The following is a 27,483-nucleotide window of genomic DNA, read 5'->3' on the forward strand; positions in this document are numbered from 1 at the left end:
TTTATTTCACTTCTCACAGCTTTCACTTTTTCCTCTGTTTTATGAGGAAACCAGTCCTGTGAGCATCCTGATTACGAGTGTTTGAACTATGCCTGTGATAGGTTGGCTATCTCTTCATCGCTTAGGTGTATTTTTTCTGGAGCTTTAAAAAAATTTTAATATACTTTATTGATTATGCTATTATAGTTGTCCCATTTCCCCCTTTATTCCTCTCCACCCTGCATATTCCCTCCCACCCATATTCCCTTCCCCCTTTGGTTCATGTCCATAGGTCATACATATAAGTTCTTTGACTTCTATGTTTCCTATATTATTCTTAACTTGTCCCTGTCTATTTTCCACCTACCATTTATGTCACCTATTCCCTATACCTTTTCCCCCTCTTTGGGGGCTTTGATCTGTTATTTCATTTGGGCCATTTTTTTTGTCATGACTCTCCTGTCACGTAGTAAGGGGCAGAGCCTTAGGTATTCAACAAGGTAGGCATCCCATGGAGCTGCTGTGTTATTACACTGTATGTGGGGGAGGGGTCAGAAAGGGAACAGTGCCACTTGTTCAGCTCTCTGTTTGCTTTCAGTTACTTCTACCACTACCCACAAGCAAATTAGGACCTTCTGCTGCTGATTCCAAGGTGGGTGGGTTTGTGTACATTCTAGGACCCTGTGGGTCTCTCCAACAAACTCTCCTGTGAGGCCATGAGTTTCTCCAGCCACCTCAACCCCCATAGGTTTTTCAGTCAGAGGTTTTGAGGCTTTATTTCCCTGTAGTAGAACCCTGGGTTGGCGGTCTGTCTTGCTCCCCAGTTGTTCTTCCTGGTTTATCTGCATGCAAATGTGGGACAACCTGCTCCACCTACAGCTTCTTGCCCATCCAGTCCTCTAGCCACTGCCTTGCTACAAGTCCTCTCCTCCCAGCTGCCTGTCTCCATCTCTCCTACCAGTCTGGATGAATGTTTCTTTAACTCCTTGGTTGTTAAACTTCCATAGAGTTTGATTTTCTGTCAGTTCTGGTTGTTTTTTGTTTTTAAATTTGTTGTTTTCCTTCTTTTGATTGTGAGAGGAGGCAAAGTAGCCAGAAGTCTAGAGTGGGTTTAGCTAACTCTTAAATAGAATCAGGCAGATGAATTTCCCAAGAAAGAAGCTGAACATAGGATCACTTTAGAATGAAGCCAAAGTTACCATTTTGAAGGGTATGAATCTCTGAGCTTATTAGATTTTTATAACCCGATCTGGTAAAGACAGTGCCTGGTCAATAGTTGTAACCAATTCATTCATTCTGGATACAATCATTTTACTAAAACTCATTTTTATAATCTTTTACGGTAATTAACAAAATTTCTTATCTTAATCAGAGATAAATTACTGAGGCATTTTGTTAGCCCCTTCTAAAGAGTGGGCTTCTGATAGAAATTTGCTCAACACTCCCAGAGAATACATTCTTAGTTAGGATAACTGCCCACCCCAAACTGACTCAATCATATTTATCAGGTTGTCCATGTTGAATTACCCTGTTGTTATATCATATGTACAATTAAATTTTACAATTTTAATTATAAAAATTGATAAAAATGAGAGCAAAGGGCGTATTAAAATGGAGCTTTCAAGGAGTCTGTGCCTCAGGTCAGGCTTAAAATGGTAGCCTAAATCTGTTGTTCCCTTAATTGTTTTCAGTTACCATGTCCTCCTCAGTGTGTGAGCATTTCATCATAGTGATGGTTATTCCAATGGTTAAAGATACAGTTTTTTCATATAACATGACATGTAAGCCTAAAGAAGCTATTTCAAATGATATTCAATAAAGAGAGAGTCCTTTGGTTGAAAATGGGAGGAAAAATGGGCTGTGTTGTATTACTGAAAGTCATAGTTTTCCAAACTGGTTATGGAGTTTTCAAGGATATTTTTGATTATATCTAATTTAATAACTACTTTAGAATCTAATTCTCTTACCTAAGTACTCCACACAAATATACATGCAATGTAAGATGAAACTAGGTCTAATATTGAGCTGAGCTCTTTGAAGTTCCTGAAGAAGTATATGGTGGATCTTGGGTGCATTGGAAGAATTTCTGATCTGCCTGTTTGAATTACTCTTAAGGCAAGCAATTAGCAGGACCAGAAGTCAGGATAATTTTATACTAGAACTAAGGTAGTTTGGTGTTATTTTTAAGGGGAAAAATGACAAAACTTATATTCATCTTGTGAGAGTGAATGTTATTTTGTCTATAACACATACGTATAGAATCCCCTTCTGAAATTCCAAAGAGAGATGCTAGTTCAGCTTATGGTAGAGCTGAATGATGGATTTACTGCTTGAATATCATTTCCTCAATATAAGCAGATGGTGATGGAAATATAAAATAAAATTTATATACTGAAGCCTTGATTGTATATTCATTCTCATAGCTGATGTGTGGAATGTCTTCTTGCAAAATCTCCTTAACTTTTTTCTTTACAGTAATAACATATGGCAGTAACCTTATTGATTTCAAGTTTGCTGATTTCTTAATATTTTCTAATTTTTAATTATGATTCCAACAGGTATTATCTTTTGATGCCTATGTAGAAGATGAAGTACATGATAAAAGGCAAGAAAACTATAGAATAAGATACCATAAAATTTTGTTCTACCCTGAAGATGACACAATTCAAGTATACGAGCCACTGGTGAAAAATAGTGGACTGCCTCAAGGTATCAATTTAAAGCAGATTTATAGTTCTTTAACTTCTGACTTCCGCCTTTATATACTATCTTGCTCTGGCTTTTTATAAAGACCCCATGCTGCTGCTCAGGTGTCTAACTTGTTGGAAGTGGTAATATAAGCATGCTGCTAGCTTGTGGTTATTGATAGTGACTTACTAGGTTTCTACTCTCCTACCTCAACATTTGGCCATTTCTTCCACTCTTCTGTGACATACTTGTATTTTTTCAGGTGATGCTCTAGTATGAGAAAACTCTCCTACTTCTTTTCTCCCCACCTTTTTTCTTTTTGCTTTAAATGTTTTTTTTTTGTTATGACCACTTCACAACACTACTTCCTTCACAACACTGTTAAGAGAATAGAGAAGACTGTTCTCTACTGCCACTTCCAGATTGGTATTCACTTTTTTCTTGAATTTACTGCCATTTACTTCAACCACCTTCTATTCATCCTCATCCTCATCCCTGTTAAGTTTAGACTTTGATGGTACTTCAATAGAGGATCATTTTTCCTTCACCATGTGCATGCCAGTCATCTTTATTCATATTCCCCTTCAGCTAGACAATAGTTAACTTTGTGATGTTGCCACCAGAGAAGCTAATTTTAGGTTGCATTATTAGAAGCATAGCGACTGATTTCTTCTGTTTGTGCTATTAGTCCTTCACATAGGATGATGCTAAGTTCTTTATGCCTTCAGGGGATAACAACCATGATGGTGAAAGAACTGAAAATTTGCCATGTGTAAGGGAAAAGAATGAAAAGGAAAATCTGTACAGGGGAGACTCAGGTGTGCCTGATAAATGTCTTCAGGAATCTACAGGGATGTCATATGGAGGAGGGGTGATATAGTTTTCTTTATCCTATCCTACCCTGTCCTATCAAGGACATGACCTAATAGATTAGAATTCAGGTCAGTAAAAGGAATAATTTTCTGGAAGGGAGCCACCAAAAGTTGTAGTAGATGGCTCTGGATGAACATGGTCAGGGTTGCGTGGAAGACAGGGGAATCACATGTTTGTATGGTCATTGGAATAGATGGATGGCCTTGGGGACAGGTCAGAGGTTATTTTTCACTGATAGTTTAATAGAGGTGTAGGAAGGGAATCATATATTTGTTTGGTGTTTTATGTAGATGACCTCCCAAGGCCCCTTTGGTTCCTGACAAGCCATGATTTTTGGGTATATTATTTCCTCTTTGTCTTAAGGAGTATTGCCATTTCAAATATCTTAGGCTCCAAAATTGCCTTCTCTGACCATAGGCTCTATTTACTTTCCATATTGTTCTCTCTCACCATCCTTGTTCTTCATTCTCCTAGCAAAACATATCTTGAATCTGTTCATGTCTCCCTATCTCCTTTGATACCATTCTAACCTAGGATACCCTCGTTTCTTGACTAGAGTAGTGGAATAGCTTCCTAATAGGTCTCTCTGCTTCCATTACTACTACTCCTTCAATCTGTTCTCTATGCAGCAGCCAGAATGTAGTGTGGGATATTAGCTTGGTTCAGTGGTGGCCTCCAAGAAGCATGCGTGTAGGCCTTCCCAGAGACAACAGAACAGAAGCCTCATGGGCCTAATTAAAATGCATCAGTCATATGGTAGATTAAAACTATTTCTAATATGTAGCAAGATGCAAGGGGAAAGAGATGAGGTAGGTTCACACACTTAGGACAAGGGTAAAAGTAGATAGACCACCTTGCTTAAATCTTAGGGTAAGCAATGGTCCTGTCTCTTTGTGTTGCATCAGCTCCTCTTGCTAATAGTGTGGTTTAGAGACCAGAGTAGAAGTTCAAAGAGGACCATAGACAGAAAAGACCTTGGGCTAAGGGCACATACTCTATCAGAGAAATGTAGGGACAAGTAGGTCTGGCCACAGCTGCAGCTCACCAATAAGCCTACAGAATAGTATAGGCTTTGTTTGTGTTTCTTGGGTAAAGGACACATGGTTACAGAATGGGTGTCATCAATGGATGAGTGGCTGAATTAAGGCCTCATGAATATTGAATACTCATGAATATTTACTACCTCATGTAGATCAGTGTGTCATGAATATTTAGAGCCCAGGTGCCTCATGCATTTTTAATATATATTGAAAATTAGTTGTCTCTTAGTCCTTCCATCTCTTTCTATGTTTAACATGCACATGCTATACTTATTATCTACTCATCATTATTTAACACATTTTATGATTTTCTGCCTATGTGTAATAAACTGGGGATTGAAGTTTTTCTTAGAGCATGGCTTCGTTGTGTCTGGATGATGAACTGGGAACCAGTCAGCATTGCCAACCTATACTGCTAGGCACTCTACTGAGTTGTTGGGAAAATGGACAAAAGGAATAAGGCCCATTATACTCCTACTTTGTGGAGCCTATGGGCAAGCAGGTTAGAGAGGAAAGGGAACAAGGTGACTAGTCCAAGAGTTTTGCAGTTGTTTAGGCTAGACATGCTGACTGTTCAAACCAGGACATTGATTGTAGAAATAGAAAATAGGGGAAAGATTTTAGAGATATTTGGATGGCAGAGTTGATAGACCTTGACCAGTGATTAAATACAAAGAGTCACTTATGGCCAAGATGGAGGTATAGGTAGATACACTGTGCCTCCTCGCACAACCAAAAGAAGGAAAACAAGTTTAAAAATAATTAATAAGCAAAACTTCCAGAAAATTGAACTGTATGGAAGTCCAACAACCAAGGAGTTAAAGAAGAAACATTCATCCAGACTGGTAGGAGGGGTGGAGATGGCTAGCTGGGCAGAGAAGACTTGTGGCAAGGCAATGGCTGGAGGACTGGGGTGGGCAGTCCTACATTTGCATATGGATAACCAAGAGGGACAAATGAGGAGAGAGACAGACCAAGCAACCCAGGGTTTCACTGTGGAGAAATAAAACCTCAAAACCTCTGACTGAAAAACTTGTGGGGGTTGAGGTAGTGGGAAAAACTGGCCTCACAGGAGAGTTTGTTGGAGAGACCCACAGGGTCCTAGAATGTGCACAAACCCACCCAGCCAGGAATCAGCACCAGAAAAGCACAATTTGCTTGTGGGTAGTGGCGGAAGTGACCGAAAGCCAGCAGCTGAACAAGTGGCATTGTTCTCTTTCTGACCCCTCCCCCACTACAGTGTAACAACATAGTAGCTACATGGGTTGCCTGCCCTGTTGAATACTTAAGGCTCTGCCCCTTACTATGTGACAGGCAAGCTGAGACAAAAAAAAAAAAACCCAACAAAAAATGGCCCAAATGAAAGAACAGATCAAACCTCCAGAAAAAATACAACTAAGCAATGAAGAGATAGCCAACTTATCAGATTCACAGTTCAAAACACTGGTAACCAGGATTCTCACAGAATTGGTTGAGTATGGTCACAAAATAGAGGAAAAAGTGAAAGCTATGAAAAACAAAATAAAGGAAAACGTACAGGGATCCAACAGTGACGGGAAGGAAACTGAGACTCAAATCAACAGTTTGGACCAGAAGGAAGAAGGAAACATTCAACCAGAACAGGATGAAGAACAAGAATTAAAAAACAATGAGAGGGTTAGGAATCTCTAGGACAACTTTAAACATTCCAACATCTGAATCCTAGGGGTGATATAAGGAGAAGAGGAAGAGTAAGAAATTGAAAATTTGTTTGAAAAAATAATGAAGTAAAACTTCCCTAATTTGGCAAAAGAAATAGACTTCTAGGAAGGTCCAGGAAGTTTAGAGAGTCCCAAAGAAGTTGGCCCCAAGGAAGCACACACCAAGGCACATCATAATTACATTACTCAAGATTAAAGATAAGGAGAGAATCTTAAAAGCAGCAAGAGGAAAGGAGAGAGTTAACTACAAAGGAGTTCCCATAAGACTGTCAACTTATTTCTCAAAAGAAACCTTATAGGCAAGAAGGGGCTGGAAAGATGTATTCCACGTCATGAAAGGCAAGGATCTACGTCCAAGATTACTCTCTCCAGCAAAGTTATAGTTTAGAATGTAGTCAAGAATGGTGTAGAAAATGTTGAAGCCAAGTAATTTATATATATGACCCATTGATATGAACTAATGGGGGGAATGGGGATGGGAGGGGTGTGAAAGGCAGAGGGGAATAAAGGGAGGAAAATGGGACAACTGTAATAGCATAATCAATAAAATATATTTAAAAAATAAGCTCAGTGGATTGAGTACGGGCCTGCGAACCATACGATTGTGGTTCGATTCCCAGTCAGGGCACGTGCCTGGGTTGCAGGCTAGTTCCCAGCAGGGGACTCATGAGAGGCAACCATACATTGATATTTCTCTCCTTTCCTCCTCCTCTAAAGATAAATAAATTAAATATTAAAAATGAAAATAAAAAATAAATACAGAGAGTGAGGAAGGAGAATATCTAATGATAAAGTGGCTACTTTATCATTATCTTATTTAATTCCCTAATTGCCACCTAAAGTAGGTAATTGTCAGCTTTTCAGAAAAGGAAAGGCTTAGAGAGGTAATTTGCTCCATCTGAGTTTTAACTGATTGCCTAGGAGTTCACTGTGTGGTTGATGCATTAATAAAACCCAGAGGCATGGAGCAAGGAGCAGCATTGGGTTTAGAGCTGAGGTGTGTTTGTTTGGGTCATGAGGCTTTTGAAATTGTGTTGGGATATTTGTATGGTGAAGCCCACCAGGCAGGTTGAACCTTGGTGTGTGTTTTCTGGAAAAAAGTCAAGACTAAAGGCATGGATTGAGAATTAGCAGTGTCCAGATCATGAACAGAACCAGGCTTATTCTATCATGTTAGAACAGAGCTGCTGTTGAGGTGATGAAAAGAGGAAGAAGATTGATATAGTGTCTGTGTTTGGTTTTACTAGTGGAGGGAGAAGGTGAGAATTAGTTTGAGATGGTGCTATGAGCTGTCGTCATTATTCTTTTTGTTTTGACTGATACACTCTGTACTCCCTGGTCTTTTCATTTGGAGAGCTTATGACTTAATGGTAAATCTTTTAGGAAGTATAAAAATGTGTTGATATTTTAAAAAGTTTTTATAAACTTTTATTGTTGAAAGTGTGACATTTTATTTTGTAAAGGGGCACGAGGGCTTTAGGCTCTTTAGAGTCATTTTTAACATGTATAAGGCAGTTTTTAAAGATTTAAAATAATGTATTAGAGGCCTGACTGGTGTAGCTCAGTGGATTGAGCACGGGCCTGTGAAGCAAAGAACTGTGGTTCGATTCCCAGTCAGGGCACATGCCTGGGTTGCAGGCCAGGTCCCTAGTAGGGGACACATGAGAGGCAACCACACATTGATGTTTCTCTCCCACTCTTTCTCCTTCCCATCCCCTCTCTCTAAAAATAAATAAGGAAAATATTTAAAAAAATAAAATAAAATAATGTATTAGAAAATCTTTGAAGAATTTCAGAAAAGAAAGAAAATTTATAATTTTAAATTTCTATGAGCATCTATTTTATCTAATTGTATGTATTAGTTAAATGGCAGTATTGCTTTAGCAAAAAATTTTTTCTCATAAGTTTACACTTAAATGCTTACTCTGATATTCTTTAACTAAGCGTTGTTTACATTTTAATTACCTTTCCCACATGATACCAAATTTATACCAATGATGGGCTTCAGGTCTGGGACATACCAAACCTGCATTAGTGACTTGCATTATTACTATTCCAGTGAGTCTTTGTTTTATTTAACTATCCAAGAAGAGAAATGAAATACAAGATCCTTTATGGGGATATTAGAAAGGTTTCATTAAGAGTTTTCAATTCTTTCAACTCCTGATTTCAAATCTCACATAGCCAGATTCCAAAGACAAATTGAAGGTCGTTGTGATGATTTGTTTGAAAATAATTTTTATGAAAATAGTAGGGAATGTTATTCATAAACACTCAGGAAAAAGACCCCTGAGTAAAAGACAATTTTATAGTCTTTTGTGAAAATTTCAGAAGTTCTGATTGCTCCATCTTATCAAGTTATTCCCCTGAGTGAAGACACAGCTCAAGTAATTAGTACAGAATGCATAGTAATCATGATATGGAATGAGACTGTATATATCAACAGAGTGGATGTGGGAGCGACTTTTGTGCGAGGCCCCTGCCCCCCAGGTGCCACGGATGGGGTGTAATCATGACAGAGATATGATGTGATCTGCTTAGGGAGGAGAGGTGAGCTGTGGCCAGTTTCTCAGGGGAGACAAAGGCCAGCAGTGGCCAGTTTCTCCGAGGAGAAAAAGGCCCTGAGTGCCCTCCTCCATAGCCTTTTATTGGGTTGTAATACACAGGAATACAGGGTAGCAAGGATCAAACAGTAGATAACATTTCAAAGAAATCTGAGGGCTTAGTCTGAGTCAGTGTCTGTCAGGAAGAGAGTTGCAGAAACTTTGGGAGACATACTCATTTCCTCTTGGACCCTTAACATATGAATGAAAGCACTCTTAGCAGAGCAGATTTCACAGATTTATCAGCAAGTCTTTGTGATGCCAGATTTTTCCCCAGGACTCGCTCTAGCAAGGCAAGGAGCTGCACCTCTCCCCAACAGGTATTCAGGCTTAAGGGGATTAGAGCCAGGAAGCGCTTCTCCCAGAGAACATAAGGACTCAGGCTATGTCAAAGCCAGGGGAGTGAGAGTCCATTGCTCTTTGTTGTAGGCCCCCCAAGTCCTTCCATGTAGGCCTTCCAAGTGATCAAGTCTGGCTTAGGTTGCCCCCCCGCTGTGAGGGGTCTTACTCGTCATTGACTTCCAACCAAGCTTTGGGGGCAGGGAGAGGAACTGAGGCAGCATTTGCTACCAGAGACAAGCTTTGTCTCCTGCAGCTGGAATTCCAAAGGTCGTCCCTTGCCCTTAGCCACAGGGGTCAAGATACAATTCCTAAAACCAGGCACAGCCGTCTACAACAAGTGGAGATACTTATGGGTTCTAGCAAGTCCTGTGGAAGGCAAACATGAATAACTATCCTATCATCAAACTTTGTTTTGTGAGAAACCAGTCTCTTGAAATATTTAATATGATTTTTATTAAGGAAGGCCTGTTTAGACAGAGAACACCCTGGAAAATCAGTTAAATACCTTCTTTAGGCTTTTCTAAATTAAATAATTGGGAAAAAGAAAACAAGCTTAATGAATTAGTGGTTCAGACCTGGGATGGGGTAGGTAGTCGTTCTTTCAGTTGTGTCTTGAGTGTCCTGGGACTGCTTTCTATGTGCCTGTGGGCTCAGTAAAGGGGCTAGGGGTCACATTTAGGTGCTGTACACTGATGGCATTCCTGTCACTTCCATAAGGTTTCAGTAATTTCCAAGTGAACTTGGAGGTCAGATGTACCTGTTTGTTTATTTGTTTTATTTATTTATTTATTTTTAGAGGGGAAGGGAAGGAGAGAAGGAGAGAAATACCAATGTATGGTTGCCTCTCGTGGGCCCCGTGCTGGGAACTGGCCTGCAACCCAGGCATGTGCCCTGACTGGGAGTTGAACCTCGATCCTTTGGTTTGCAGGCCAGTGCTCAATCCACGGAGCTACACAAGCCAGGGCTGTTTGTTTGTTTGTTTGTGGAACTGACCATTTAGGAATTAGTGCACCTAGATCTAGGTTCCCTTTTAGTTATCTCTCTTATCATGTAACTTTTTTCGGAAGGGGGGAATTTAGAATAAGCCAGAAACAAAGAGACATCCCTTAGCATGGTGCCAAAATAGGCATTCAGTTATATTCAGCTTCTAATCAGAAGTACATGTTTTTAATGTTGCCGAATCCTTGCTGATAGAGAGATATATGTGTGTTGTAAGTCAAGTCACTGTTGCACTTCAAGGCTTGCTTTCATTGTAGGACATTACTTTCTTTTTGGTTAGATGTGTTATATTTGTAGAAATTTTTGGAATGTAGTTAAAACAGTATTATACCAAGCCAAGAATGTCAGAGGTTAACCCCAGTAGTTTTACTTCCAAATGACTAACAGAAAAACTCTTTGTCAAATACTATCAAGTCCAAACTAATCTATGCTAAAGCAAGGATAATGGTTACAAATGTGCCATGATATTCTGGTAAGTCTATACCAGTTCTCAGTTCAGAGTGATTGTCAGAATCTCCTGGCTTACCCCAAGGATTTTTGATTCTGTAGGCCTGGGGTCTAGAACTGTTTTCCACTTGGTTCTTAGTGTAGCCCTGCTTAAGAACACTGATTTCATCCCCTCAATAGAGTAGTATTTCTTAGATATATTTTTATATTCTAAGATAATATACTTTAATCAAGCAAATGTAATCACAGAATAGAAGTCACTCATTCATATGTCACTCATGTTGGGCATATACCATATTTAAATACTGCACTTCATAAAGTAGAGGAGGGATGGTGGTAAGGTTACCAGATGAAATGTACGATGCCCAGTTAAATTTGAATTTGAGATAAACAATGAAGTTTTTAGTGTGACTGTGTCCCAAATATTGCATGTGGCATACATTAAAAATTATTCATTGTCTATCTGGAATTCAGATTTAACTAGGCATCCTATACTTTGATTTGCTAAATCTGACAACCCCAGAGGGTGGACCTTGGGGAGGGAATGGTGACTGAATAGAGCAGAGTGAAATTTAAGAGTGGCGGTAAATGATTGATATGTGAAGACAGGTGCTTGGTGCATGGTGGCCGCTTGATGGATATTTGTTGAAGAAGAGAAGGAAGTGGGGGAGAGATGAAGGAAAAAAAGGATAGGAAAAGTGATACACAATGCCCATAAAACAAGTCAGGCATCATAAATGATACTTGGTCATTTGAGGGATCAGAAGAGGAGATGCTAGTACCCACTGAGAAGAAGGCATTTGACTGGTACCTCAAAGGTTTCTCCAGGTAAAAATGGAAGAGAAGGTACATTAGTAAAAAGGAACCACTTCAGGTAAAGAGGTTTAAGTGGTAGGGTAAGGAGTTGGGAGGTGTTTGAGAGCAGATGATACAGTATGTAAGGAAAACTTGTCAAGACAGTATCAAGTAGACATTACAGTACCTAATATGCTATCATTTGGGGCTCATTTAATGGCTGGGAGGGAATGCATAAGGTATATTATTTCTTATTATGATCAGAGATGTAGAATTTAAATTTCTTCTTTTGCTAAAAGGCAGGCATCAGACTACCTATGTATAAAAAAGTTATTTTTATGAAACCAAACCCCAAATATGACATTATATAAAAATAAAAATGGTCAGAGCACATGCCTTGGTTGCAGGTCAGGACCCCAGTGCAGGGCACGTGAGAGGCAACTACGCATTGATGTTCCTCTCCCTCTCTTTCTCATCCCTTTACCTGTGTCTAAACGTAAATAAATAAAATCTTCAAAAAATGAAAAATGTAGAATAGTCATTTTCGTGAAGGAATGATAACACAAGAGGAGGAAAAGATACTCTTTTATGTCTGATCACAGTGAGCCATCTTAGTATTTTTTGTGCTATTTATTTATTTATTTTTAAGTTGAGTTTATTAGGTTGACATTGGTTAACAAAACCATATAGGCTTTAAGTATACAATTCAACAAAACATCATTTGCATACCACATTGTGTGCCCATCACCCCAAGTAGAGTCTCTGTCTCCATTTATCCTCCCTTTGTCCTTTTTTACTCCCCTCATCCTGATCACCCCTCTTCCCCTCTGGCTATCATCATACACCATACTGTTGTCTGTGTTTATATGATATTTACATGGTCTGACATAAATAACTTCCCTTTTTATTAAAAAATCTTTCATTACCAAAACATACACATGTAATTCTGTAACGTAACATTATCGTACTCAAGCACACTATATGACATTTTAGGTGAAATATTTAAATTAAAGCTATAAATTATTATACCCATATTATTACCCTATACCCATATTATTACTAACCACACTCAAGCAGGCCTGCTTGATATATGTATTGAGATATATATATCAATCCCTTCACCTCTTTTTACCCAACTCCCATTCCTTCTGACAGCTGTTGGTCTGTTCTGTGTATCTGTACTTGCGTTTCCATTTTGTTTATTAAATTGTTTCATTCATTAGATTATACATATAAGTGAAATCATATGGTAATTGTCTTTAACTGGCTTATTTCACTTAGCATAATAATCTCAAAAGTCCATCCATGCTGTTGCAAAAGGTAAGATTTCATTCTTTTTTATGGCTGAGTAGTATTCCATTGTGTAAATGTACCACAGCTTTTTTATCTACTCATCTATACTTGGACACTTGGGCTGTTTCCAGACGTTGGATATTGTAAGTAATGCTGCAATGAACATAAGTGATGTAGACACTGGCCCGCAGTGTCCACGTTGTTATGGATGAAATGAGACATTCACATGGACTACTGAGTCTGGTGGAGGAAAAGGGACAGCATGGCTTTTTTTCTCCAGGGGAGAAAAAGCCTCAGCCCTTGCCATGATTGGCCTTTATTGGGTTTCTCAGCACATTACATGATGGCCCTCATTTACTATGCACAGGTTGCCTTAGGGGGTTACCTTTTACAGAAAACAAAGGAGCCTATGCTGCTAATCACATCACAGAAGAGGGATATTTGCAAATGAAAAGGCAAAAGTGGTTGAACTGGTTACACTCCTCCTTGGAAGGTTTAGTATGGTTTTAGGAAGTTACTTTGCAGTAAATGTTTGCCACTGGGGGCTGGGCCCACACCACACAGAATGGTCTCCTACAGATAAGGGAACATATATTCTTTTGAATTAGTGTTTCGGGTTTCTTCAGATGTATTGCCAAAGGTGGAATTGTTGGATCAAAAGGAAGTTCCGTAATTTGTAAAGGAAACTCCACACTGTTTTCCACAGTGGCAGCAACAGTCTGCATTTCCACTCACAGTGTACAAGGGTTCCCTTTTCTCTTCCTCCTCACCAGCACTTGTGTTTGTTGATTTATTAGTGATAGCTATTCTGACAGGTGTGAAGTGATATCTCATTGTAGTTTTAATTTGCATCTCTGTAACGATTAGTGATGTTGAGCATCTTTTTACAAGTCTATTGGCTCTCCATATGTCTTTTTTGGAGAAGTGCCTGTTCAGATCTTTGCCCATTTTTTAATTGTGTTGTTTTCTTGGTGTGGAGTTGTGTAAGTTCTTTATATACTTTGGATATTATCCCTGTATTAGATGTATTATTGGTGAATATGTTCTCTCATTTAATGGGTTTCCTTGCATTTTGTTGATGGTATCTTTTGTTGTGAAAAAATATTTTTAGTTGGATGTAGTCCCATTTGTTTATTTTTTCCTTTGTTTCCCTTGCCCGAAGAGATATATTGGCAAAACTATTGCTACGAGAGATGTCTATGTTTTTACTGCCTTTGTTTTCTTTGATGATTTTTATGGTTTTGCTGTTTGCATTGAAGTCTTTAATCCATTTTGAGTTTATTCCTGTGAATGGTGGTCTAGTTTCATTTTTTTGCATGTATCTGTTCAGTTTCCCATACATGACTTATTTAAGAGACTGTCTTCACCTTATTGAATGTTCTTGCTCCTTTGTCAAATATTAATTGACTATGAAGGCATAGGTTTATTTCTGGGCTCTCTATTCTGTTCCATTGATTTACATGTTTGTTCTTATGCCAGTACCAGGCTGTTTTGATTATAATGACCTTGTAGTATATTTTGATATCAGGTATTGTGATACTTCCAACTCAGTTCTTCTTTCTTAAGATTGCTAAGGCTCTTCAGGGTCTTTTGGGGTTCCATATAAATTTTTGGAATATTCTATATCCAGTATTTCTTCCCCTTTATTGATTATGCTACTAATCTTCTCTATATCCATGAGATACACCATTAGTATTTTTATTTTTTTAAAGGTTGTATTTATTTATTTTTATACAGAGGGGAAGGAAGGGAGAAAGAGAGGGAGAGAAACATCAGTGTGTAGTTGCCTCTCATGCTCCCCCTAAGGGGGACCTGGCCCACAACCCAAACATGTGCCCTGACTGGGAATTGAACTGGTAACCCTTTAGTTACCAGGCCAGCACTCAATCCACTGAGCCACACCAGCCAGGGCCATTTATCAGTTTTTCTTAAGTCTGCTTTATTGATTATGCTATTACGGTTGTGATGCAGATCCTGGCTGGCAGGATCTGTGTGTGTTGTGGCTGCTATGAACAAATACACACAGACTACAGAAGTCCTGTGGAAAAAAAGAGATGGCATAGCTGCTCTCTGAGAGAGAGAGAGTGGGCCTCGGCTTCTGCCTGGACAGACTTTTATTGCTTTTCTGGGTACATTACATTGAGGATGGCCCTCATTTACTATCCACGGGTTTGCCGTAGGTGATTACCTGTTACAGATAACAAAGGAAAGAATGTAGCTAATTACTTCAAGGAGAAGGATGTAGCAGACCAAGGGGAAAAGTGGTTGGACTGATTATACTCCATGCTTGGGAGGTTTAGCTCAGATTTTAGGAAGTTACAGTAAGCCCTTCTGCCTCAGTACAGGGTGAGGGAGTTTTAGCAAAAGCAAGTCTCATAGCAGCCTAGGTACAATGCAGGACTGATTCCCCATGGGAAAACCTATTTGTGGGCATTGGTCCTGTGTGCCGTTCACTTCCCACTGGCCTTTCCAAGTGGGAACTGAGCTATATTCTCATGCCTCGTGAAATGGTTCCCTGTACAGCTATTCCAATTTTTCTCCCCATTATCCCCCACTGCCTTCATTCCCCCACCGCCTTCATTCCCCCACCATACAGCATTCCCCTCTGCCCCTTAGTTCATGGTCATGGGTTGTACATGTAAGTTCTTTGTCTTCTCCATTTCCTATACTATTCTTAACCTCCCCCTGTCTATTTTGTACCTACCATTTATGCTTCTTATTCCCTGTGCCTTTTCCCCCATTCTTCCTCTCCCCATCCCCACTGATAACCCTTACTGTGATCTCCATTTCTGTGATTCTGTTTCTGTTCTAGTTGTTTGCTTAGTTTTAGTTTTTGTTTCTTAGGTTCAGTTGTTGATAGTTGTAAGTTTGTTGTCATTTTATTGTTCGTAGTTTCTATCATTTTTTTCTTAGATAAGTCCTTTAACATTTCATACAATAAGGGCTTAGTGATGATGAACTCCTTTAACTTGACCTTATTTGGGAAGCACTTTATCTGCCTTTCCATTCTAAATGATAGCTTTGCTGGCTAGAGCCATCTTGGATGTAGGTCCTTGTCTTTCACAACTTTGAATACTTCTTTCCAAGCCCTTCTTGCCTGCAAGGTTTCTTTTGACAAATCAGTTGATAGTCCTATGGCCACTTCTTTGTAGGTACCGGTAACTCTCTCCTTTTCTGTTGCTGCTTTTAAGATTCTCTCCTTATCTTTAATCTTGGGTAATATAATTATGATGTGTCTTGGTGTGTTTCTTCTTGGATCCTACTTCTTTGGGACTCTCTGAGCTTCCTGAACTTGCATGGCTATTTCCTTTACCAGATTGGGAAAGTTTTCTTTCATTATTTTTTCAAATAAGTTTTCAATTTCTTGCTCTTCCTCTTCTCCTGCTGGTACACCTATGATTCTGATGTTGGAAAGTTTAAAGTTGTCCCAGACGTTCCTAAGCTTCTCCTTATTGTTTTGAATTCTCCTTTCTTCATTCTGTTGCAGTTTAATGTTTATTTCTTCCTTTTGTTCCAAATCTTTGGTTTGAGTCCCGGTTTTCTTCCCTTCACTGTTGGTTCCCTGTATATTTTCCTTTATTTTACTTTGTTTAGCCTTCATTTCTTCCTTCAGTTTGTGACTGAATTCAGTCATTTTTGTGAGCATCCTGACTACCTGTGTTTTGAACTCTGCATCTGATAGATTGTCTCTCTACTTGTCGCTTACTTCTGTTTCTGAAGTTTTTATCTTTTCTTTCATTTAGGCCATATTTCTTTGTATCAGCATACCTGTTATGTTGTAAGGGGTAGAGCCTTAGGTATTTGTCAGGGTGGGGCAACCCACCTTACTTCATTGTGGCACTTTATGTGGGGGAGGAGTCAGAGAGGGAACAATGCCACTTGCAGGGCTCTTGCCTCACCTTCTGTCCCTTCCCTTGCTTCCCAAAAGGGAACTGTGCCCTTTCAGGTGCTGATTACCTGGTCAGTGGGCTTGTGTATGCTCTAGGACCCTTGGGTCTCTCCAGCAGACTCTCCCATGAGACTAGGAGTTTCTCCCACTCTCACAACCCCCACCAATTTTTATAACCAGAGTTTTTGAGACTTTATTTCCCCACACTGGAACCCTGGGTTGTGTGGTTTGTTTTGCTCCCCAGTTGTTCCTCCCAGCTTATGGGCATGTGAATGTGGGAAATCCCATTCACCAGCTGTTGCCTCACCCAATCCAGTCCACTGCCCTCTTGCAGCATGTCCTCTCTGCCCCAGCTGCCTGTCTCTGCCCTTCCTACTGGTCTGGATGAATGTTTCTTCTTTAACTCCTTGGTTGTTGGACTTTAATGCAGTTTGATTTTCTGGCAGTTCTGGTAGTTTTTTTGTTTTTAAATTGGTTGTTATCCTTCTTTTGAGTATATGAGGAAGCAAAGCATTTCTACCTATGCCTCCATCTAGACTGGAACTCCCCATTTATTAGTTTTAGTAGTTTTTTGGTGGAGTCTTTAGGGTTTTCTATACACAGTGTCATATTATTTGTGAATAATTACAATTTTACCTCCTCCTTTCCAATTTGGGTGCCTTTTATTTCTTCTTTTTTTTTTCTGATTGCAGTGACTAGTATTTCTAGTAGTATGTTAAAAAAGAGTGGTGAAAGCAGACATCTTTGTCTTGTTCCTGTTGTCAAGGGAAACAGTTTTAGTTTTTGCCCATTGAGTACGATGTTGATTGTGGGTTTGCCATAAATGGCTTTTATTATGTTGAGGTATGATCCATCTATTTCCACTGTGATAAGAGCTTTTATCGTAAATAGGTGACATATTTTATCAAATTCTTTTTCTGCATGTATTGATATGATCATGTGGTTTTTATCCATTTTGTTTATGTGATGTATCACATTTATTGATTTGCAAATATTGTACCAACTTTGCATTACCAGAATAAATATCACTTGATTACAGTGTATGATGTTTTTAATGTATTTAATGTGTTTAATGGTTTATTAATACTTTGTTGAGGATTTTACCATCTATGTTCATCAGGGATATTGGACTAATTTTCTTTTTTTTTTTGTAGTGTCTGTATTTGCTTTTAGAATTAGGATAATGTTGGCCTCATAAAATGAGCTTGGAGTCTTCCTTCCTCTTGAATATTTTTCAATATTTCAATAGTGTGAGGAACATAGGTGTTAGTTCTCCCTTGAATGCTTGGTAGAATTTACCTGTTAAGCAATCTGGTCCAGGACTTTTGTTTGTTGAGAGTTTTTTTATTACTGCTTCAATTTCATTAGTTGTAATTGGTCTATTCAGTTTTTCTGATGTTTTTGTGATTCAGTTTTTGAAAATTACACGTGTCTAGAAGTTTATCCATTTTACCCAGGTTATTTAATAATTTGACATATAGTTTTGTGTTATTTTTATAGTCTCTGTGTCATTTATTTCCTCTCTAATCTTCATTATTTTCTTCCTTCTACTTACTGTGGGCTTTTTCTAGTTCTTTTAGGTATATGATATTTTTCTTGCTTCTTTAGATAGACCTGTAATGCTATCAATTTTTCTCTCAGGACTTGCTTTGCTGTGTCCTGTAGATTTTGGGTTATTGTGTGTCCATTTTCATTTGTCACCAAGTAACTTTTGATTTCTTCTTTGATGTCATTGTTAACCCATTCATTGTTTAATAAAATGTTATTTAGCTTCCATGTGTTTGAGTGTTTTTGAGGGTTTTTTTTTTTAAATTGTGATTTATTTCTATTTTCAAGTCATTGTGGTCAGAGAAGATGCTTGATATAATTTCAGTTTTCTTGAATTTATTAAGGCTTATCTTAGGTTCTAGCATGTGGTCTTGGAGAATGTTCCATGTGTATTTGAAAAGAGTGTATATTCTCCTGCTTTGGGATGAAATGTTCTGTAAATATAAATGAAATTTATGTGGTCTAGTCGCCTTGTTGATTTTTTTGTCAGGAATATTTATCCTGACAAAAAAAGGCACCATCGCCTTGTTGATTTTTTTGTCAGGAATATTTATCCATTGATATTAATGGGGTGTTAAAACCCCCTACTATGACTGTATTGCTGTTGACCTCTCCCTTAATGTCCTCCAAGATTTTCTTTATATATTTAGGTGCTTCTATGTTGGGTGAATATATGTTTACAAGGGTTATATCCTCTTGTTGGGTTGATCCCTTTAGTATTATGTAATGTCCTTCCTTGTCTCTTGTTACAGCCTTTGTTTTGAAGTGTATTTTGTCTAATATAACTATTGCTACCCCAGCCTTTTTTTTCATTTCCACTTGAATGGAGTATTTTTTACATCCCTTATTTTCATTCTATGTGCATCCTTTGTTCTGAGGTGGGTCTCTTTGTAGACAGCATATATATAGGTCATGTATTCTTATTTATTCAGCTACCCTGTGTCTTTTATTCTTTTTTTATATTTTATTGTTTATACTAGTAGTTGTCCCAGTTTTACCTCTTCGCCCCCCTCCAGCCTAACCCTGACTCACTCGGGCAATCCCACAATATTGTCCATGTCCATGGGTCATGCATATATGTTCTTTGGCTACTACTCTATTGCCTATATTGTACTTTATATCCCCATGACTATTCTGTAATTACAATACCAATTTGTACTTCTTAACCTTTTCGCCTTTTCACCTATCTCCATTATCCCTTGCCATCTGGCAAGCATCAAAACCTTTTCTGTATCTATGATGGTATTTCTGTTCTGCATGTTCTTTATTTTGTTTTTTAGGTTCAATTGTTGATAGGTATTTGTTGCCATTTTATTGTTTGTATTTTTGATCTTGTCCTTCTTCTTTTTAAAGATGGCTCTAACATTTCATATAATACTGGTTTGGTGGTGATGATCTACTTTAGATTTTCTTGAATGGGAAGCTCTTTATCTGTCCTTCGATCCTACATGATAGTTTTGCTAGGTAGAACAATCTTGGTTGTAGGTCCTTGTTTTACTTGCCAATCCCTTCCAGCCCCCAAAGTTTCTTTTGAGAAATCAGCCAACAGTTTTATGGAAGCTTTTGTAGATAACTAACTGCTTTTATCTTGCTGCTTTTAAGGTCCTCCCTTTGTATTTAGTCTTTGGCATTTTAATTATGATGTGTCTTGGTGTTGGCCTCTTTGAGTTCATCTTGTTTGAGACACTCCCCACTTCCTGGACTTATATGTCTGTTTCCTTCACCACATTAGGGAAATTTTCTGTCATTATTTTTTCAAATAGGTTTCCAATTTCTTGCTGTCCTTCTGGCACCCCATGATGTGAATGTTGGTACACTTGAAGTTGTCCCAGAGGGTTCTTACACTATCCTCATTTATTTTTTCTTATTGCTGTTCTGATTGATTATTCTTTTGTTCCTTACATTCCAAATTACTGTTTTGATTCTTGTCTTCATCCACTCTACTGTTGATTCCTTATAAATTGTTCTTTATTTCAATTAAGGTGTCCGTAATTTCTGACTGGAACTTTTTTATGGGGTTGCATTCTCATTAAGTTCATTGAGCATCTTTTTAACTAGTGTTTTGAACTCTGCATCTAGTAGTTTGCTTGCTTCCATTTTATTTGTTTCTTTTTCTGGAGCTTTATATGTTCTTTCCTTTGGGTCATGTTTCTTTGTCTCCTCATTTTGGCAGCCTTCCAGTGTTTGTTTCTATGTATTAGATAGAGGTGCGATGGCTCTTAGGCTTCTCAGAGTGGCCTAATTTGGTGTGTGTCCTGTAGGGTTCAGTCTCACAGCCTCCCCTATTACCCAAGCTGAGTACTCATGGTGCACCGACTGTGTACACCTTCTTGTTGTACTTGACCCTAATTACTGTCGGCATGTCCAAGGTCAGCCACTGCCTGTGTTCTGTCTGGGGTTGCACAGTATAAGCTACAATGTGATCTGCATATGGCTGCTACTTGTGCTGTGTTTGGAAGTGCCCAGGTGAGGCCAAGTTGTGAACCAAGGTCAGCTGGTGCTAGTGCCAGGCCTGGTGCCACTTAGTGAGAGGTACCAGGCTTACTGAAGCCAGATGCTGCTTGTTTAAGATAATTTAAGAAAATCTGAAACATAGGCCACGACAAGCAATTTATATGGAAAAGCCACTGGAAGCAGCTTGGGTGGGCCTGAAAGTTTGGTGGGATAAGGGCCTCAGGGAATCACCAGGGTGGAGTAAACAGTGTGAGCCAGGGTAATGGAGTCTCATATATGGCACCTCCCTGCCAGTTATATGGGGGGAGGGCTCACTGAAGGAACAATGGCCTCTGTCAGTACTTCTGTCTTGGAGAAAGCTACCCCCCAGCTCTCACCCTGATGCTGGATTCAGTTCTTCCACATGTCACTCTGATAACTTTTAGTTACACCAGAGCTCAGAGGGAGTAAGTCCAAATAAGTCTGTGCATGGGTCCTTTAATAGGAACAGCCTGGGACTCCAGAAATTTCTGTCTTTCACAGCCTCATTCCTTGCTCGTTTCTAGAACCAGAAATTATGGAGATTTATCTTTCCAGCACTGGTACACTGGGTTGGGAGTCCTGGTTTCGGGCTGGGACCCTTTGTTCCTGAGATGTCTCTCCTATTTTTATCTACCACACATAGGAGTGGGACAGCCTGCTTCTCATCTCTGACCCTTCTACCAGTCTCAGGATGGTATCTTCTTTAATTCTGTAGTTATAGAACTTTCATTCAGCTCAATTTTTGACAGTTCTCAGTGATTATTGATCTATATTTTAATTATAATTTTGACGTGGTTGTACAAGGAGGCAAGTCATATCATTCAGCCTCCAACTCTAGCTCCCCCAGGAGGAGCATGCCACCCATTCTGGTTGGGTGTACCCAACTGCACCCACTGCAGGAGCCAGTTCAGAAGGGCAGAGCCACTACAACTTGGGAAAACAGATCAAGACCATCTTCCATTGGTGGAGGTGGGGGGGGGGATACCCGCAGAGCCTGCAGGAGGAGAGGGAGCTTGATGCCTCCTCTTAGCTGTATAGCTGCACCTGTTCCAGCCTCAGACCAGAGCCTCTGAGGGAGATACTTCCTAAAGTTTTCCAGCTCTGAGAGGCTGGGTCATACTACTATGACCCTCAAAGGGTCATAGTGTTTTTAGGGTTCAAACTTAGTAGACATGATGGCAAGTGACAATTCCCATTGTGTTACCATTCACTAAAAAATACCTGCCTTTCATCTTGGATGTGCCCTAAAATCTACAGTGTTACTAAAATGAACTCAACATCCTTAATTCTGGAAGGTAAATTCCTAAAAACTAAATTTAGTGGTATGAACAAAGATCTAAAGCAAGCCCCAAATTAATGAAATGAAAATGCATTAAAAATAAAGGGATCTATCATCATTTTCATCTAAACCACAAGGAAATGTTAGAAAGTTAAACCTTGCAGAGTACGATCAGATAGCAGGGCCTTTTAAAATTGGAAGAGGGATTTAAAATGTCAAGATAAGGAAGAACTTAAAAGCAGGCATCTGATGTTTGGACATCTGTTCAACTTGTCATTATGGAGCAGTTAAGAAGTTAAATGTCTAAAGATTTAAAAGGCAAATGCAGTGCTTTTGTTGTTGTTTTTCCATTTTGTAGCATTATTTTATTTTATACCTTGATAATCTTGAGTGTTTTTCAACATGTGCCAAAGACATGTCACGCTGCCCATTTCTTTGATATTCCACCAAAATTTTCTGCTGGGAGAGTTTCTGTCATTTATCATGGAAGACTACACAAATTATCAATAAATAGAAATTTCAGTCCCCAAAGGACACAGTTGAGAGATCTCACAAATATATTATTGAAAGCTCTCATGTGAAACTACACATTTCAAATAGCTCACATTAGTTTTCTGATTAACATGGAAATTTGTGACTTTGGATTTCTTGTTATTAAAATTTTTTTATTATGTCTTAGACCTGCCTTCTCTTTCGACCCCATGCATGGTCAGGACTCTCTTTTGTTACCACAAAGAACTTTTGAGAACCATGTAATGGGAGAAGTGAGGGAGCTAAGATAAGAAAGAGTATGGGGTCTGGGATATGCAGGCTCCTAAGAGAAGAGCAGCTCTATAATCTCTCTTTCCTTTTCATGGTGGCTGGCAGTTGTTCTTTCTGTTTCTATCCTGTTTTGCCTATAACATTCCCTACCCTCCTTCACTTAATTAATTTGTGTCTGCAGTACTGTGAGATACAGTTCAGTGCAAACTGTGAAAAGTAATGGTATTTACTTGAACTTGAAAACCCAAATTCAAGATCTTTTTTTGCCATTTGTTAGGGCATGACCTTTGGGCATGTCACTTGACTACTCTGAGCTTTGGTTTTCTTATCCATAAAGTGAATATTTATATTTTATGCATTATCAGCCTCATGGGATTATTGAAGATTAAATAAGTAAATGTATATGAAAGTATAGCCTAGAGCTGTGATGTTGATGATGATGAAGATGATTTGAAAGCTCAGTGTTTGGGCCAGTTCTCACCTAGAAAAATATAGGATTCCTATCCACGATCTTACTGAACAGAAATCAGCACTAACTTGCTTATTTTAATTTTTGTAATGAAGTACAAATGTAAGGTAGATGGAATTTCTGAAGAAGCTCTTGGCTACTGAATAAATCTTACATATTTTGAAGAACTGTCACAATGTATTTTAAAAGAGATACATGATGGTTCCTGAAAATATGTGAAATACACATGCTTTTATAGAAGAGTAAGCATGCAATTTGTTTTAAATGTCTAATCTTGAATGATGAACTTGCATACTGGTTTCAGTGGCATGAATTAAAGGCTAATTGAAATGTAATTTTTGCAGTAAAATTATATCATCTTTTATGAAGTTCCATTAAAAATATTCTAGGCCATTTCTAATTTTATAGTTTTATTACTTCAATTTAATGTACCAAGTAATTAAAAATTGCCATAAAGAAAAGAAGATGAAAGTGATTTTAGTAAATTTCCCTTCAACACAGTGAAAAGATGATTAGTAGAATAATGGAACAGAGCTTAACACAGTACCTAGCACATAGAGATATTCATTAAATGTTCTCTAATGAATTGTAATGACTAATTGATAAGTATTTCTAGATTTTGGGAGAAGATGCCATTCTCAGTGCTATATAAATATGAAGGTGATCACTTGACGTCTTTATTCTAAAGCACTTCCATACAGAAATAACATAAGCCATTTTTTTTTTCTTGAGCAATTGGACCCTCAGTTTGCTCTGTTTGTCTTTTTTTCTTTACTCTTACAGTAGATTTTCAGGCCTAAGTTAGTCAAAAATGTTGAGATAATTCTCCATGGGTATCTTGCATTTCTGTAGATCTTGCAAGCTGAAGCACTGACTGCTCTTTGTTCTGGACAATCTCTTCAAGGATGTTTATATAGCAAACAACTTTGGAAGACAAAGATAGTTTCTCCCTCTGGAACAAATTGTATATTTGCTCATAGCGTTGCAAAATAGAGGTGGTGTCTCCTTCTAGAGCAAAGGGCAGACATGCTTACTGCACAGTCTGACAAAAGTAATGTTTCATTGAGACAAAAGGAAGGAATGCTTGTTGTCCGTTAAAAGATTTGGGTTCCCTAATCTCAGGGTTCCTCTCCTGTAATGTAACCTGCTCTGTGTTCAGGAATTACCTGGGCCTTGTGTCACCTGTGGGAATCGAGGCTCAGAAAACTGGTACCAAAAATGCTGATGTTTTGGCTACTGGTATTGCCTATAGTAATGAACTGCCCTTTATTTCTAAGCAAGCATCTTGTGTCTTCTGCCAGCATCCATGAATCTGTGGGAGGCTAACTTGTTAGCTTGCAAGTAGTATAAAATCTCAAACTGTAAACAGTTCCTGACAACTTGTTTCAGCAGTGTTTGGGTATGTTGGATGGTATGATGTGCTGTTAGTACACTCACTGAGGAAGAGAATCTGTTTATCTCCAGTAGCTAACCACCATTTTGGGTATATTTGGGGATCCAGATTCCATATTCTCAAGAGGAAAAGTGAATGGGCATTATAGAGTTGGAAGTAAAAGATGGAAGGAGATCCAGAGCCTTTGCCTCAGAACACTGGCTAAAACTATGAAGCCCCTGATAATGCTCATGTTGTGGGTATGGATGGGAGAAGGTGGACGGGGCCTATAGAGGAAGAAGGAGAGATAAGAGGAGGGTAGAGGAAAGAAGATTCCACAAAGTTTCAAAGCAGCATAAAGTCATTCATGCTTCTCGGTGTTGTAAATCATGGTGTTGGCACCTACCATATTGCAGCTTATTAGCTTATTTTTTTGAGCCAAGCATATGCATTTTTGTGAGCACTCTCCTTTGGAGTCTTATTGCCTTGGTTCTTTTTTATGATGACAGAATAATTTTTCAACACATATTTTTGAATGTCTTGTGTTCAAGACATTGTGTAAAGTGTTGAAGATACTGCAGTGAGTAAGTGAACAGAACAATAGCAATAGGAACAGTTAGCTTCCACTGAATGCTTATTATAAACCAATGCTAAGTGCTTTACATACATTGTACTCAACACTGGCAGCAACCACAAGAGGTATGAAATAATTTGTATAGCAGTCTTAGAGTTGAGAAAACCGGCTTCAAGAGGTTCATTAACTTGCCCAAGGTTATGTAGTTATTGAATGCCAAAAGCTGGGAAATAATTTTGTTTTTCAATTACAGTTTACATTCATTATTATTTTGTATTGGTTTCAGGTGTACAACATAGTAATTAGACAGTTATATACTTTATGAAGTGATCCCCCCTATATTTCAAATACCCACCTAGCACTGTACATAGTTATTAAATATTACTACTATATTCTCAGTGCTGTACTTTACATCCCTGTGGGTTTTTGTGACTAACAATTTGTACCTAGTAATCACTTCATCTTTTTCATACAGCCCCCAATACCCCTCCCTTCTGGCAACCATCATTCTGTTCTCTGTATCTATGAGTCTGTTTCTGTTTTGTTAGTTTATTTTGTTCTTTAGATTCCACATGTAAGTGAAATCATATGGTATATGTCTTTCTCTGTGTGACTTATTTCAGTTAGTATAATCCCTTCTAGGTTTATATTTGCTATCACATATAGTAATATTTCATTCCTTTTTATGGGCAAGGAATAGTCCATTGTATATATATACCAACATATTTTTATCCACTCATCTATTGATGGGCATTTGAGTTGCTTCCATATCTTGGCTATTGTAAATAATGCTCCAGTGAATGTAGAGGTGCATATATTCTTTCAAATTAGTACTTTGGGTTGCTTCAGGTACATACAAAACCAAGTAGTGGAATTGCTGGGTCATAAAGCAGTTCCTTTTTCAATTTTTAGGGAACCTCCATACTATTTTCCACAGGGGCTACACCACACCGCTTTCTCACAAACAGTGCATGAGTGTCCCTTTCCTTCACATTCTCTCCAGCACTTGTTTCTTGTTTGACTGATGATAGCCATTCTGATAGATGTGAGCTGATATCTCATTGTGGTTCTAATTTGCGTTTCTCTAATGATTAGTGACATTGAGCATCTTTTCATATGTCTACTGGCCATCTGTGTGTCTGTTCAGGTCCTCTGCCCTTATTTTAATGGTATTGTCTGTGTTTTGGGGGTTGAGTTGTATAATTTCCCTATGAATTTTGAACATTAGCCCCGTATCAGATGTCTCATTGACTTATAGCTTCTTCCATGTAGTAAGTCATCTAGTCATCTTTTTGTTTTGTTGATGGTTTCCTTAGTTTGATATAGTCCCATTTGTTTATTTATTTATTTTTGTTTGGTTGTCGTGAGAAGTTATGTCAAAAAAACGTTTCTGAGAGAAAAGTCAGAGATTTTACTGTCAGTATTATCTTTCAGGAGTTATATGGTTTCACGTCTTACATTTAAAAGTATGTAATACATTTTGAGTTTATTCCTTCTTTTTTTAGTAATTATTTTTATTTATTTTAAAAATTATTTTATCGTTGTTCAATTACAGTTATTTGCATTAATCCCCACGACTCCCCGCCCACCCCATCCAAACCCACCTCCCTCACTTGCTTCCACCCACCCACTTGGTTTTTTTAAATTTAATTCTTTTTTTTTTTTTTTTGTGAAAAGGAAACAAAATGTTTATTTAATGCTATTCAGGCCTAGTGTCTTCATTAAAATATCAAAGTCTTTAAGGGTATACACCTACACACACCCACACAGCGCTCCCTTCTCCCACTGTCCCAACTCCGGGTACCGTAAATCAGGAAAAGAGCACACGTCCATTTTTCAGGTCGCTGGCACTGTGAGTTGTGTCACCTGTCCAGGCAGGATCTCCAATTAATCCAAAGTCATGCGGCACCTTCCACTGGCAAGAGTTCTTTGTACCAAGTTCCAGTCAAAGTCTCTCCTGCTTTCCAGGCCACTCGGCCAAAAGGAGCACCCCAAAGCCGCGTGGGCCTCTTCTACCAAAGCCACACTCCACCAAAAGCGCGTCTTTCTTCTTCACCTAGCTGCAGGAATCTCCATTCTGGCAAAGCTGCGTGGTCTTCCCCCTCACCTGGCCAAGAGGGGGTCCTCACTCTGCTAAAGCCACATGCCTCTCCCATAGGCACTCTCTCTCAGAGAAGCAGCCCCAGTTCCAGCCTGGGTCTAAATTTAATTCTTATTCAAGTATAGTTTTCTGTTTTATATTCCCTGCCATGCCCCACCCCAGTGCTCCCCACCAACCTCCCATTTCTGCCCCCCACCTTAATTATTGTCCATGTGTCCTTTATACTTATTCATGTGAGTCCCTCCCCTTTTCCCT

General features: G+C 38.7%; 1 protein-coding gene across 1 annotated transcript in view; it reads left to right on the forward strand.

Moving 5' to 3' along the window:
* Positions 1-27,483, forward strand: part of EFHC2 (EF-hand domain containing 2) — a 232,957-nt gene that overhangs the window by 74,565 nt on the left and 130,909 nt on the right. Inside the window, exon 3 of the mRNA XM_037065732.1 lies at positions 2,538-2,688. Coding sequence (XP_036921627.1) covers positions 2,538-2,688 — 151 coding nt within the window. The remainder of the gene's footprint in view (positions 1-2,537; positions 2,689-27,483) is intronic.

Source organism: Sturnira hondurensis, unplaced genomic scaffold, assembly GCF_014824575.4.
Source record: "Sturnira hondurensis isolate 20B ecotype Veracruz unplaced genomic scaffold, ASM1482457v3 Scaffold0016098, whole genome shotgun sequence".
Classification (NCBI taxonomy): domain Eukaryota; kingdom Metazoa; phylum Chordata; class Mammalia; order Chiroptera; family Phyllostomidae; genus Sturnira; species Sturnira hondurensis.